Source organism: Crocodylus porosus, unplaced genomic scaffold (assembly GCF_001723895.1).
Source record: "Crocodylus porosus isolate Cpor-Errol unplaced genomic scaffold, CroPor_comp1, whole genome shotgun sequence".
NCBI classification, from domain to species: Eukaryota; Metazoa; Chordata; order Crocodylia; family Crocodylidae; genus Crocodylus; species Crocodylus porosus.
The window spans coordinates 24842881-24858443 of NW_017728931.1; the positions used below are offsets into that span (position 1 = coordinate 24842881).

At 45.0% G+C, this 15563-nt stretch overlaps 1 protein-coding gene across 7 annotated transcripts in view; it reads right to left on the reverse strand.

Annotated features, from left to right (window-relative positions):
* The window catches only part of ABCC9 (ATP binding cassette subfamily C member 9), a 133510-nt gene that overhangs the window by 39583 nt on the left and 78364 nt on the right, over nucleotides 1–15563 (reverse strand). For all 7 annotated transcript variants that reach the window (XM_019544418.1, XM_019544417.1, XM_019544420.1 and 4 more), the window contains 5 exons: nucleotides 13346–13442; nucleotides 5894–6111; nucleotides 4091–4239; nucleotides 3490–3559; nucleotides 1439–1596 (listed from right to left, as the gene is read on the reverse strand). In XM_019544418.1, the coding sequence (XP_019399963.1) occupies nucleotides 1439–1596; nucleotides 3490–3559; nucleotides 4091–4239; nucleotides 5894–6111; nucleotides 13346–13442 (692 nt within the window). The remainder of the gene's footprint in view (nucleotides 1–1438; nucleotides 1597–3489; nucleotides 3560–4090; nucleotides 4240–5893; nucleotides 6112–13345; nucleotides 13443–15563) is intronic.

Consider the following 15563-nt stretch of genomic DNA (forward strand, 5'->3'; position numbering starts at 1 on the left):
GAGTAAGGCATTTCAGTAGAACGAAACAGCAAGAACATGACATTTCTTATTGTCAATGGGGCAGGTTTTCAATTAAAAGGACCCTGGTGTTAGGATTTTATTAAAGAATAGATAAAAAAAATTGTATTGGTGTATCTTGATAGATCACCTCTGAACACCTACTCTGTTACTCTGTCTAGAAGTGAATGTTGAGCTTGGAGAGCTGCGTTCTCCACTATGACTACTTTGAACACTATGTTTAAAATAATACGGGGGAAGGGGAGTATAGTGGAAAATAGTCCAAGGGTTGAAATGTGTTAGAGGAAATACCATAAATATTTCTGTTCCTGAAAATTAATGGAGATCACATGCTAGGACAGGGCTGCAAGCAACTCCTGTTCAAATATAGGATGAAGCAATTCCTTCCCAGCCTGACTCACAGGAATGACTTCTTTGGATGCAATTGTAGCTTTCCTGATTCATTTATATGTACAGTAAAAAAGATGGCTCCTCAAGCCTGACTTGGGATTTTAAAGGAGTTCAAAGCATATAATAAAAGGGTCTTATCCCTATTTTCAAGAGCGTGCATGGAGAAAGACAGTTATGTGCATACCCATCTATCTGCACCTGCAATAGCCAGTGAACGCACCTGTAGAGGCAAACTGGCTTGGACAGAGGTAAAGAAATTTCCCTGAGTCATTTTCATAGTTGTGAATGGGTCAATGATAGCCAGCAGCCACTAATTGTTACCAAGCCACAACCTTCACTTAGCCACTGGTGCATTTGTTTTCCCTGTAGCTAAAAAAATTGCTGTTTTTCCCCTGTGTTCATTAGTCAAGATGTAGAAGCACATAATATGTTTAACATCTCCACCACTGCTACACAGCATTCAGTAGAAGAGGTATGAAAATCAGGCACATTCACTATCCAGGCTATATAATATGACATTGTCACTATTACTGTTACACTGACTTGCTTGTAATTCTCTGTCGAGAATTTCATGAAAATTAATTAGAATCTTTTAAGAGACTGCTTTATCACAAAGAGAGGCAGCAGCCTCTCTGTAGCAAACAGTGCTATCTGTTTCCATTGTAAATACTTATGAGAAGCCCACTGGGCATTTCACGAATGTGGTGTAAGTGATTGTCACCACTCTGAAGAGTCAAAGCAGAGGAAGGGTTAAAGAGGAGTAGAATTATACCTGCTTCAAGGTCACACAGGTCAGTAGCAGTCAGGACAGGAAGCAAAGTCTGTCTACTGGACCACACTGCCTCAAGGACTGCTTTAATACCCTCAACAACAGGCATGGGAAAATTGGTAAGGGCTCAATTGTTTGGATCACATATTAGATCCAATAATGCCTTATTTGCCCATGTAAAGCGGGCCTTACATGCTAGCACACTCTTTATGTACAGGGCTTTTTAAAAAGAAATAACCACAACAGCTTTCTAATACCTACTTGGAAGCGACTCTGAAGTATTTCTGGATGAAATAAAAGGCTATCCCAAGAGGTACAAGAGCAACGAGGAACCATGGTGTGGCATAGGAGATAATTCCAATGGCAGAAAGGCAAAGTAATGTTGACCGGGTGAGAGACTCCAGGGTAGGGGGAATGTGCTATTGCAAAAATAAAATGAAAATGTATGTTAGACATCAGGATTTGGGCAACCATACACCAATTGTGCCCAAGACAGTGGGAGAGGCTGGTCTATGGCCATTTCAATGCCCCTCCACCACCAGGAATCAGGACATAGAGTTTCTCTTTCCTAGGAATCCATAATAGCAGCATGCAGAGGCTGTTGCAGAAGTCAGAATCTGGGTCTTTGGGATTTGGCTAACGCTCAGTATTTTTAAGGATCATAGAGAAATGGACAGTCACTCCCGTTTACTGAGAGACAAGAAAGAAAATGTTCATCATGAGGTAGCAACCATATTAGGAGCACACTGTATTTCCCCTATTGCTCTGTTTCATATATTAATACACACACACACAATGTATTTTTAGGACCCCCTGCTACCATTCTCACACATGGGCTCACAGACCTGGCTTTTAGAATAATATTTTATCCAAGCATTTTCGTTCTCAAAAATAATACGAGCACTAGAAATACCTCCTCTGCTGACAACTGCTCTCAGTTTACTGTTGTACACTTTTACTTTTCATAGTTCCAGATTGGTTTAAGGACAAAAGACCACTTCAGATCATCTAGTGTTATCTACTCTGTATCACAAGTCATTACATTTCACATCACACCTCCTATACTGACTTCAGTAACTTGTACATTCCTGAAACATATCTTCTTGAAGGTACCAGTCTTCAACGGATGGGGACAGACTCTATCTCTTCCCTCAGTAGCTAATTTAAAATCTTGTGCCTAATATCTAGCTTGAATTTATATGGCTTAACATTCTACCAGTAGTGTCTTTTCCCCCACACTCAGACACCTTTACCGGCAGGAGTGTGAGACTGTACTAATATTTATATACTATTGGTCTATTTTTTTCAAAAGAAAATGAAACCAGCTGGCCTTGATTCCCAGGGTCTTCCTGGGCTATCTCCAACTTCAGCGGGCTTCCCATGTTGCCACAGGCAATTTGGGTTGACACCATGAGTCCCTTGCTGCAAAGCAAAAAGTTTAGGAGCCCTGAGAGCCTCAGTTCATATCCAGGTTTTTGGGACTTCCAAGACCCATGCAGTAGAGCTCAGGAGAGCCCAGCTACAGCTAGAGCCCCCAGGATGTCTAGTCTCTTTGCTCCCTAACTCCAAAACAATTTATAGAGTTCCACAGCCCTGCATAATGGTAGGACTGCCTTGGAGCTAGGGACAATGAAAGTCCTACGGTCCCTGACTCCAAATCAGTTTATGTGGCATGTCTGCTGCAGAGTGAAAGTCCTCTGAAACCAAGATGTTTCCAAAACATGTAAGTTTGAACAAATCAGTATTTCTTGACTTGCTCAATTCTTAGTATACTTTATAAAAACTTGTCATGCAAATACATGCATAGGCTAAAAACAGACAACTGGTTTAGTATGGCCCTAATTAGGATATGACTTGCATCAAAACAAACCTAGCACAGCCATTTACATACTAGGCTTAAATGACAGGGAAGTGGAATTAGCTAGGATTATTCTGAGGCAACATATTAATTTGAATAATTCACAGGTACTAAATGTGGGACAATTGATTTATCAGTTTGCAAGGTCTAGGGCTTGCCACGATACAAAATGCTGAATTGTGACTCAAGTCAGTTGTCTGTGTTTCACCATGTCGTCTTCCAGCATCTGTGCATTGCTCGATACGTCTCTCTTCCTGAGCTCAACACTCATTATCCTTATTAAAGGTATCTTGCCTGAAATTTCAAAATACAGAGATTGCTATATCATCCGTTCAGAATCTCAGTGACAATTTGTATGGCTCTCCGTGTACTAAAAGTATATTTGTGTTCCAAAATGTTGCCATTAGCTGGTTATCACAAGGACTACTGGAATAGAATGCACCAGTGGATTCACCTGATCAATAATATTCGTATCCGCAGAGAAGCGATTGAGAATTAACCCCAAGGGAGTCATGTCGAAGAACCTGTTTAACAAAACAGAGGCAAAAATTTATGTGGAAAGGAAGTCCAATTCTGGCTGAGAAAGCTCTCAATCTGAGCAAAACACTACTATTAGGCAAGTCTTCAATCATGCTGACTAAACATTAATTACATACACAATGCTGACTAATACCTGTCTTCCCATTATTTGAATGCTTATTTTAATGCAAGACTGTAAAGTCTTCTCTCCTATAGTCCTTTTTCCTAAAACTTTGTTTCTTCCTCCCTCCATACTTTGGCTCTCTTAATGTTAAAAATTAATTGCAAAGTCCATCTGATGTCCTTGGTTGCTATTCCAGATCTTGGACAGAAAAGAACATTGTCATTCCTACTACCTTCCCCTCCACTGTGCATGGTAATTGTAGTTACTGAATGCATGCTGTCATATGCTTGACCATTGTGCTAGATGACATAGAGTACCTGTCTCTTTGGAGTAGGACTGTGACATGCCCCTGAACACAGTAGGTATTCTTTGCTAGTTTGACTTTGCAGCAGAAAAATCACTTTTGCTGTACCTGATTGGCCCAAGGATGATCTTGTTCAGGAGATTGTGGTGAAGGTTCTTGGCTGCTGTGAGGCCCATCCACTCCACAGTCAGAGATGTGATAAGACAAAGCACAATCCCTGCTCCACAAAGCAAGCTGAACCCAGCTACATAGTAAGTCTAGTAAAATGATAAATGCATTATCCTTGAAAATACAGATTTTTTTTTCTGTTTCAAGATCCCCAGGGCAATGTTCTTCAGCACTAACATCTAGTACTGTGGCCATGTAGGCTAGAATCTATACGAGCATCTATACATCGCCCTATGGCAACATTGTCACTGCACTGTGCTAAAGCACAGTGTAGCAACTGCCCAAACTGCACTGTGCACTCAGCATACAGATAGCTTTAGCTGCTACTTCTCCATAGAGGAGCACTAAAACAGGGATGTGTGCTGCTATAGTGAAGTAGTTGCTGGTCACTTGCAGACTCACATGATTGCTATGTCACTGTAAGGCATGATACAGTGACGTAGTGTGTCACTGTGGCAACATAGGGTGACATGTAGATATGTCCTTCATGCTACATAAATAAGACTTTCTAATTTACCACCCCAAACCTAAATTCCCTGTGTTTAGGTGCAACAGGTTTTTTTAATTGGTAAATCAGGTTCAAGAGATCTGACTGGGTTCATGAATCAAGACAAATTCAACTTATCAAGGTTGTCATCCTTAAAGTTCTTGAAATGAGGGCACTCAGAACTTCAAAGGTTTAGTGCTGGGTCTGATGAAACATCTAGTAAATTGGTTAGGTGAACTAACTGGATAAATATGAAGGTGCCCAAACGCTTAGCTAAATCTTAGGCTGATTCAAAATTGAACTTTTCAAAGACTAGAAAGTCAGCTATCGGAAAGTAAAACCATTTTAATTCAAGCACCACTGCAATTCTGGATTAAATCCTGAGTGGATACAACAGGCTATAGTAATTTAGGTCAACAGAAGACCTGCCATGTGTCTTCTGGTGGGATATAACGTACTAAAAAATCTCAAGAAAAAACCTTTACTGAATTTTGGATATCTTCTGAATTGTTCCACATATTTATGAATATAAGTAACAAAGCTTTGGAGCAGTTTTGTTGCTGGGAGCTGCTGGTTATCTAGCACTTTTGAAAATGTGATCAGGTTAAGGCAAGTAAAAGCAGATTTTAGAGCCTAACATTAGATCCCCATGACTGCATTTTAACAAGTGCTTTACTGCAGAGCTGACTACTTACCTCCACAGTAAAGCATCACCATCTACACATGTGCATTAAATTCACTAACCCTTCTGTAGGATATCATTGTCTGGACAAGTAATATCCTACAGTGCAGTAGTTATGTTTGCCAAAATGCATGTGTACACACTGCCGGGCTGGCTGGGGCACAAGGGTGCTACAGTGTGGAGGCTGCCTGCAAGCTAGCCCTGCACTATGGCACCCTTGTGCCCCAGCCAGCCCTCCACAGCACATTGAGCCAGAGCAGAGTAGCCCTGGGCTAGCAGGTGCGAACGGCACCTGAGTTTATTGCTACATGCTAATTGCATGTGTTAATGCACCCTGTGTTTGAAAACGTGGGCCCCAAATTCTCCTAAACTCAAATGAGTTTGGGTTTCATTTTAACTTATAGATGGATGGGCTGGTTTTTATTTTATCATAACAAATGCACTGATCCTATAAAAACTGATTTTAGGGCACCTCTAGAAACAACCTGCCAAAATGAATAGGTTTGTAGGATAACAGGGTTATTTTCCAGTTATTTGAGAAGTCTTGCCTGGAAAGCTTTAACTTGTGACCCACCTCATCCTTTTTATGTTCATCCAGGGACGTCCATCTAGCCAGCCAGTAATCTATGGCTACAATGACTGAGTGTTTCAACAGCTTGGAGAAAATCATTAGAAACAGCAAGAAAAATCCTCCAGAGGTAAGATATCTCCAACAGGTTTTCCAAGGCATCTTTGTCCTGAGCCGCATTACTGTTGACATGTTATCATCTTCATCTTCTTCCTCCTCTTCCTCTGTGACTCAGATTATTTGATCAAATCAGTTAGTTTGTACTACTAGTAGTTTGGACTACTCCTGTTTTGATTGGAACTGTCTGACATTTTTTAATTTTGGGCAACTATTTGGAAATTTTTGTTTTAAAACTGAACTTCTTTGACAAAATTGTTATGACATTTCTTTTTAGGTCTCACCAACCCTATAGTTTGCCAACATTTTCTGAATCTTTTAAAACTTAAAAAGAGAAAATATTTCTAAAATAAAATCATGGTTTTCCTTTCCTTCTTTCCTTTTCTTTTCTAGTCAGCTCTAGTTGAGTAAACACTTTAATAAATCTATATTTTTGTATGAATTACACTTCTAGAATAGACTAGTTTAAGAAGTTCCAAACCTTTTCTGATTGATTCAGCTTATCGTTACAATATATTTTAGAAAGTAAGATTCAAATGGATTGTTTGGGAAGCTACACACAGCACTGCCAAGTTTTCCATACTGAAGACCTGCCATTCTCCACTATTTCCCAGAAGTGGAAGTTTGGGAGTGACACCTCTTTTATTGCCGTCAGGATCTCTGGTGACTATACATGTTAAATAGGCATCTCACTTAGTCCTTGTGGCAAAGCACTAAAGCAGCTATCCAAAAAAAACTTACTACTACCATGAATGTTACTGATACGATGCACTGAAAAATGCAGTCATTGAATCATAGGAAGTTAGGATTAGAAGGGCTCTCAGGAGGTCATCTAGATTTCATAGATTTCATAGACATTAGGGCTGGAAGGGACCTCGAAAGATCATCGAGTCCAGCCCCCCACCCGAAGGGCAGGAAGTCAGCTGGGGTCATAGGATCCCAGCAACATAAGCATCCAATTTGCTCTTTAAAGTGTTCAATGTAGGTGCCTGAACCACCTCCGATGGCAGGCTGTTCCAGACCTTGGGGGCTCGGACAGTAAAGAAATTCTTCCTTATGTCCAGCCTGAAACAGTCTCGCAGTAGTTTATGATTGTTCGACCTCATCATCCCTTGGGGCGCTCTGGTGAACAAATGTTCCCCCAGATCCTGGTGGTCATCCCTGATAAACTGATAGGTGGCCATCAGATCACCCCTGAGCCTGCGCTTTTCCAGGCTGAAGAGCCCCATGGCTCTCAGCCTGTCATCGTAGGGTCTATTTTCCTGACCTCTGATCATGCGTGTGGCTCTTCTCTGGACTCTCTAAAGGTCCTCCACATCCTTTTTGAATTGTGGAGCCCAAAATTGGATGCAGTACTCCAGCTGCAGCCTCTTCAAGGCCGAGTACAAGGGGAGAACGATGTCCCGGGATTTGCTTGAGAAGCATCTATGGATGCAAGCCAGAGTTTTGGTCGCTTTAGCAGCCGCAACATGTAGTTGCTTTAGTAGCCACAGCATCTAGTCCAAACCCCTGCTCAAAGCAGGACCAGCCCCAACTAGATCATCCCAGCCAAAGCTTTGTCTAGCCTGGTTTTGAAAGCCTCCAAGGATGCAGTTTCCACCACCTCTCTGAGAACTTGTTCCAGTGTTTTACTACCCTCCTAGTGAGAACATTTTTTCTAATATCTAACCTAAACTTCCCTTGCTGCAACTTGAGAACATTGCTCCTTGTTCTGTCATCTACCACCACTGGGAACAGTTGAGCAACATCCTCTTTCAAACCCCACTTCTGGTAGCTGAAGTCTGTTGTTAAGTCCCCTCTCAGTCTCCTCTTCTCTTGACTAAATAAGCCCAGTTCTCTCAGTCTTTCCTCATAAATCATGTCCCCCAACCCCCTAACCATTTTTGCCACCCTCTGCTAGACTCTCACCAATTTGTCCATATCCTTTCTGTAGTGGGGGGCCCAAAACTGAACACATGACTCTCTAGATCTGGCCTCACCAGTACTGAATAGAGGGGAATAATCACTTCCCTTGACCTACCGACAATATACCTACCAATGCAGCCCAGTATGCCATTAGCCTTCCTGGCAACAAGGGTACACTGCTGGCTCATATTCAGCTTATTGTTCACTGTAATCCCCAGGTCTTTTTCTGCAGAGCTACTTCCCAGACAGTCAGCCCCCAGCCCTGTACTGATGCATAGGATTGTTCCATGTTAAGTGCAGGACTTTGCACTTGTCCTTGTTGAACCTCAGATTTCTTTTGGCTCAATCCTCCAATATATCTACGTCACCCTGAAACCTAGCCCTACCTTCCAGTGGATCTACTACTCCCCCCAGCTTACTTTAGGTCATCTGCAAACTTGCTGAGGGTACACTTTATGCCATTTTTCAGTTTGTTAATGGAAAAATTGAACAAAACCAGCCCCTGGACCAACCCCTGGGACACTCCACTTGATTACCAGCTGCCAACTAGACATCAAGCCATTGATTACTAGCTAGGGCTGTGCAAAGCTTCAGTAGCTGATGGAATTCAGAGGAGATTCAGCCCAATTCAGGGACTGAATCTCTGAATCTGAATCGAATCGGAAAACCAATTAAAAGCTCCAAATTGATTTGAAGCATCCAAATTGATTTGGAAAAGCTTCGGAAAAGATTCAGCCACTTTGTAGACTTGGCCATAGACTAAACAGGCAGCTGACACAGCTGCCTCCAGCTGGTAAGTCTGTTGGGGTTGGGGGAGGGGAAGGGGAAGGGGCATGAGGAAAAGAGGGATTGGGGCCACAGCTGGGACAAACTACCCAGCCGGGGCAGGGGGTGGGGAGTATTGCTTAGGGAGGGGAGTGGGGCATGGGATGCAGGCGCGGGGGCTTCTCCCGTGGCTCCTCTGGTTGTACCTGCCTCTGCCCCGGCAGGGGGAGCCATGGGGGCTATGCCCTGCTGCCACTTGCCCACCAGGGTGGAGCGGGTGGGATGCAGGTGCAGCTCACTCCAGGCAGAAGGGGCAACCAGCAGTTGGGCATAGCCCCCACTCCCAGGACTGCCATGCCCACATCCCGCGCCTCCTTGCACTGGCTGGCAAGCATCAGCAGGGCAGAGCCCCTGCTCCCAGCACTGATGTGGGTACAGCAGCACTAGGAGTAGGGGCTCTGTCCTACTGCCACCAGGAGTGAGCCATGCCTGCAACATCCCCGCCCCCCCCCCAGCCCCTCCCCAGTACTAGCTTGGCAAGCAGCAGCAGGTCATAGCCCTGTCCCATAGCCGGGGCAGAGGGAGGTACAGCCAGAGGAGCCACAGGAGAAGCCCTCATGACTGCCCTGCCCATCCTCCACACAGCTAAGCCTCCCAGCACTTAAAAAACCCCCCAAAAATAAATAAGCCCCACACTCATCAGCTCTGGCAGTGGCCACTGGGGCCTCTGAGGTCTCATGGCAGAGGCCCCCCCACACAGCGTGGGGCAGTAAGGGGCAGCGGAGATCATGGCAGCTGCCCTATGGCACAGGTGCTGCGCAGCTCAGCAGGATGCTGTTCACTGCCTGCGAACTGGGGTAGCTCCAACTGTCAGCCGGAGTTCAGCACCACTCAGTCCCAGCTCCCAGACAGCATACAGTGCCCTGCTGAGCTGTGCTGCAGCCGTGCCATGTGGCAGCTGCTGCACCTGTGCCAAGTGGGGGGCGGCAATATCCGCTACCCCCACTGCCCCGCACTGTATGGGGGGGCTCTGTCACGAGACCTCAGAGGCCCCAATCCTTGCTGCAAGAGCCAGTGAGTGCAAGGTTGTTTTTTTTTTGTGCCGGGAAGCTGGGCAGGGCAGCCAGAGGGGCTGTCCCCACCTGGGGAGAGGCAGGTACAGCCGGAGGAGCCATGGCCAGCTGTAGCTGCCTCTCCCTCGCCGATCTGAATCACCAAATCTCTCTGAATCAGTGCCGAATCTTCTGAAGCCGATTCGGCCAAATCGATTCAGGACAATGATCTGAATCCCCAAACTGAATCACTGTCTTCCAAATTGGATGAATCCAAATCAAATACTTCCCTATTCGCACAGGCCTACTGATTACTACTATCTGAGCCTGATACTCCAGCCAGTTTTCTATCCATGTTACAGTACATTCATCCAGCCTGGACTTCCTTAGCTTTCTTTCAAGAATGTTGTGGGAGACCATATCAAAAGCCTTGCTAAAATTAAGGTACACCACATCCACCAGTCTTTCTGCATCCACTGATCCAGTCATTCCATCATAAAAGGCAATCAGGTTGGTCAGGCATGACTTGCCCCTGGTGAATCCATGCTTACTGTTCCTAATCTCCTTTTTCTCTTCCAATTGCTTAGAAATGGATTCCTTGAGGATTTGGTCCACGATTTTTCCATGGACTGAGGTGAGGCTGCCTGGTGTATAGTTCTCTGGATCCTCCTTTTTCCTTTTCTTAAATATGGGCACCATGTTTGCCCTTTTCCAATCACCCGGGACCCTGTCCTGATCGCCATGAATTTTCAAAGATAATGGCCAACCCAGAGACTTTCAACAGGCCTATCTCCAGTTTCATACTAGATCTCTGAGCAATCATATGGCTCTTTTACATAAAGTACAACTCCTCCTTCTCTTTGTCCCTGCCTGTCCTTCCTGAACAGTTCCTTCCCCCATGACAGTGCTCCGGTCACATGAGCGATCCCACTAAGTCTGTTATTCCAACTACATCATAGTTCCATGACTGTGCAAGGACTTCCAATTCTTCCTGCTTGTTTCCCAGGCTCTGTGCATTCATGTACAGGCACCTGAGGTAACTAGTTGATTGCTCTGATTTCTCAGGAAGAATGGGAACACCTCCTTTGTTGCCCCTTCCTGCTTGCTCTTCCTCCAGGTCTCTCACTTCCTCACTTACGTCAGGGCTTTGGTCTCCATCTCCTGGCAGCTGTAGTTTAAAGCCATCCTCACTAGGTTAGTGAGCCTGTTTGGGAAGAAGCTCTTCCCTCTCTTTGTCAGGTGGATCCCATCTCTTTCCAACAATCCTTCTTCTTGAAAGAACATTCCATGGTTGTAGAAGCCAAATCCCTGCTGGTGACACCACCTGTGCAGCCAGGTGTTGATCTGCAGGATGCACCTGCTCCTGGAGTCCAGGCCCTTTCCCTTGACCAGAAGGATAGATGAGAACACAACTTGAGCCCCAGACCCCCTCACTCTTGACCCCAGAGCCCTGTAGTCACTTTTGATATGCTCAGAGTCTCTCCAGGCAGTATTACTGGTGCCCACATGGATAAGCAACATTGGGTAGTAGTCAAAGGGCCAGATGAGCCTCAATCGTGCCTCTGTGACATCTTGGATCTGGGGTCTGAGCAAGCAATAGATTTCCTGAGAAAACAGGTGAGGTCAGCAGATGGCTCCCTCTGTCCCCTACAGAAGGTAAGCTCCAACTACCACCACCCATCACTTCTTCTTGGTGGCAGTTGTCTCAATCTTTCCCGCCTTGATGAGGCCTGGCCTATCTTCCTTCCACCAATGGAATGTGCTCTTCGCTGTCTGCTGCTAGGGCCACATATCTGTTCTCCAGATGAACCACTGCAGGTGGAGGTAAAGATCTCTGCTTGCTGCCAGAATTCACAAGCCTCCAGCTTCCACCCCCTTGGGTGTCCATGTCCTATCTTTTCTCTAGTGCTACATCTGGCATTTCTTCCTCTATTGTCTCGGAGGTCTCCTCCAGCATCCAACTGGTGAACACCTCATGGTGGAAGATGCTTTGGAGCCTTGCCCCCTTCTATTGCTCTCTTGCCTGTTCCCTGAGAGACAACACCAGGAGGCACTGCTCACACTGCAGGCACTCCCTGACCTGGCCATCACCTGAAGGAACCTCAAGCCGTAGTCCCCACTGGGCCAAACCTGAACCTGGGTGGAGGCATCAATGACGAACAGTCCTGCTTGGAAAGAAACCTCACAGGTGCAAGCAGAGGCAGTGGCAGGGGATCTGGCAATGTGACATAAAAAAAAATCTGTACTGTACTAGGTATGTCCCTCCTTTTTTCATGTCCTTGTGACAAGGTATTTAGCAATGACATTTAGTATGGGATCCAACAGACTGCACTATGAGTGCTTCTGCTATTACTTCAAACTTGTGATCTCTGGGCTGTTAACTGTGTACCTTAGTGCCCATGCCACCCCGGCCCCACAAATATAAATTGAAACTTAAGATCACTTGCCCACACCAACTTGAAACGTCTTTTGGTTCCCAGCTCACCATTCAAGCCCTTCAGCCACAGAAGAGGCCCACTTCAGCTACATGTATCTCTCAAATAGCACTACTAGTTAAAACAATTTGCAGGCATGAAAAGCTTTCAAATACAAGCTACTAATTAGCTGTTCATCTCAGTCCATAACTTGGTCAGTGAGAGTTCTAGGGATACTCCCTTAGCTTTATGAACCATGCCGTTCATCCCCCCTTCTCCCTGGCACCATCCTTCTTCCTGACAGAACTGAGTATTCCCCTGAGGCCTTTTTTAGAATCCCAGGAATGCTCTTGATGGGTCTTGCTGCCAGCAGCTATAAAGCACAGCATAACTTTTAAAGCGACCCAAAGCTAAATCCTTCCAGCCAAAAGCTATAAAAACTAGGGAGACAAGAAGTTACATTTGATAAGGGCTGTAAGTAGGGACCATACATACCTAGATAAATAGCTCCAGATCACAAAAACCCAACAGTTTTGTTCCATCTCTAATTTTAAAAACACAAAAAACCAACAACTAACCATTTTCTCCCTAAGAAGGAATTGAGAATATCTACAACAGCAAACAAAGGAATTTACAGACTAAATTGATGGAGCATTCGCAACTAATTGCATAGCAAAATTAGCAATGGGCACCTACAGTGTAAACAGCATAGTGCCAGGGACCTTTATAAAACTACAGTTTTTATTTTACACCAGCCAAGAATCTGGCTCAGAATTTCTCTGTATACCTTTTTTTCTTCTACCCTCAACTATCTCTAGCAAACACAGGGCATGTCTACATGAGCTGCCCATTGCACAGTTGTTACTGTACAGTCATTTAGTACTTACATAACTGAGTACTAAATGACTGCGCAGTAACTGGTGGTACTGCGCAGTAGCATCCTAGCACAGTTGCCTAGTGACACATACTGCGCAATAGCTTATTACTACTGCACAGTAGTGTTATGTCAGTTCTAAATATATCTCATTCTAAATATGTTAAAATACAGGACTTTCCGCTGTTATTACCAAAAAATAAAATATCATTGACATATTCATATTTCATTACCAAGAACATCCAGCCATTTATAATTGAGGTATTACTCAGATGGAAAGACAATGAAACATGTTTACAATCTACAAACTGTGAGAAGATGTATGACTTACCTTCATCCTCATCCTCCAGTTGTGCTTTGGATTCTCTTGGGTACATAGCTCTTCTGAGAGTTTTTCTTTCTAAACTAGTTTGGTCAGCTTCCATATCCTGTAACAAGGACTTTTTCATTGACCTAATAACACTACTCACTGTTTGCACTATTATATTAGTATCAATATTAGCCCCAATATAAGTGAATTTGCTCAATTAGGCCTCTTCTACACGTTACACCTATTATGCAATTACCTAGTTAGTTGCATAATTAATTTAGATTGACTACACATACAAATTAACTATGATGACTTAAAAAGGTCCAACCAGCTATAAAGTTATTGCTGGAAAATGTGTAATGACTTTATAGATGGTTTCTATCCAGCTTTAATTTGCATGTGTAGCCTGGACTCCCATGGCAGGAAGACTGCAACTGCTACGATCTCCCAACCATGGGGGTGCCCCACAGCTGCTGGACTCAGCCCTGACAGCACGTGTCACAGCTGGGACTGAATCCCACAGCTGACAGGATTCTCAGCCCTGAATGTGGGGATTAGCCAGGGCTGAGAGTCCCATCAGCTACAAGACTTGCAGCCCCTGAAGCACATAGGACACAGCCAAGGCCGAGAGTCCTGTCAGATGTGGGACTTGCAGCTGCAGGAGTGTGTTATTTGCTGGTCCAGGGGGAGCCCAAGAAGTCTATAAACAACTTACTAATCCCACATTTAGTCAATGCCTACGCAACCTCCCCTTGAGAAAGGGATGAATAAAGAAAGATTTAGGTTCAATATTAAGAAGAATTTCTTACTGTGGGGGTTGTTTAATCTTGGAAAAGAATACAGCCCTTGCCATTCATGGGGGATACATTCTCGCATAAGATGGCAAATAAGGTGGCTGGAGGGCAGGGGCATGGCTCCAGCGGCAGCAGGAGCCTGGCAGCGGTGGTGGGAGCATGGCGGCGGTGGCAGGAGCCCAGCAGCGGGAAGCACAGAGCTCCTGAGGAGCTCCTGTAAGTGTATAAAGGGGATTTAAAATGAGGGTTCGGCATTTGCGAATATTTGAAACTGCGAATGCTGAACCCACGAATAGCGAGGGTTTCCTGTACCGAGGGATGTCATGAAACCGCTATTACCTGGAGAGTTTAACTGCAGATCAGACAAATATTTATTTAGGATTATTTTATACATGGATGATCCTGCCTTGAACACAAGCTTGGATTAAACAGCCTCATTAGGTCCCTTCCAGCCCTTTTTCTATGATTCTTTGAATTTATACATTACATATGGTAGAAATTAGTCATGCTGCTAAAGGCACGCTTGGAAAATGCTCAAGTACTATAGTGATGGGAGCAGTATAAGAGCCTATACAGAATGGAAGTGTTGCATGAAATGGAGAGCAGTACATCCAGCATGCCTGCTCCTGCTCAAAACAACTTGAGAATGGTGGAAGAGGTCTGACTGCTCACATAGGTTCTTACACAGAGTGCAGGACCTCCATCTAACCCAGGAGGTGCATAGCCCCACCAGGGGGGATGCCTTGTTGGACCTAGTGCTGGCCATGAGTGATGACCTGGTGAGGGAGCTGCGGGTGCTCGACCACCTGGGCAACAGCAATCATCACCTGCTGGAATTTACCATCCAGCGCAAGGTGGCAAAGGCCTGAAGTAAGGCAGCAGCCCTAGATTTCAGGAGGGCAAACTTCAACGAGCTAAGGAGCATAGTTGGGGAAGCGCTGAGGTCCCAGAGGGGAGGGGAGTTGGGTGTCCAGGAAGAGTGGTCGTTCCTTAAGGAAACAATCCTCCAAGCCCAAAGGGCACGGTGCCAGAAGACTGGAAAAGGGAAAATGTGGTTCCCATTTTCAAAAAAGGGAGGAAGGAGGACCCAGGAAACTACAGGTCAGTCGGTCTTACCTCAGTCCTGCTTTTTGAAAGAGTTATCCTGACACATGTCTGCGAGGGGTCAGCAGGGGAGATTATGCTTAGGGGCAACCAATATGGGTTTATTAGAGGCAGATCCTGTCAGACCAACCTGGTGGCCTTCTACAACCAGGTCACCAAATCCTTAGACGCAGGTGTAGCAGTGGACTTAGTCTTTCTGGACTTTAGGAAGGCCTTCAACACTGTCTCTCACCCCATTCTCATGAAAAAATTAGGAGACTGTGGCGTCGACACCTACACAGTCAGATGGGTCACTAATTGGCTGGAGGGCCGCACCCAGAGAGCGGTGGTGGATGGGTTTT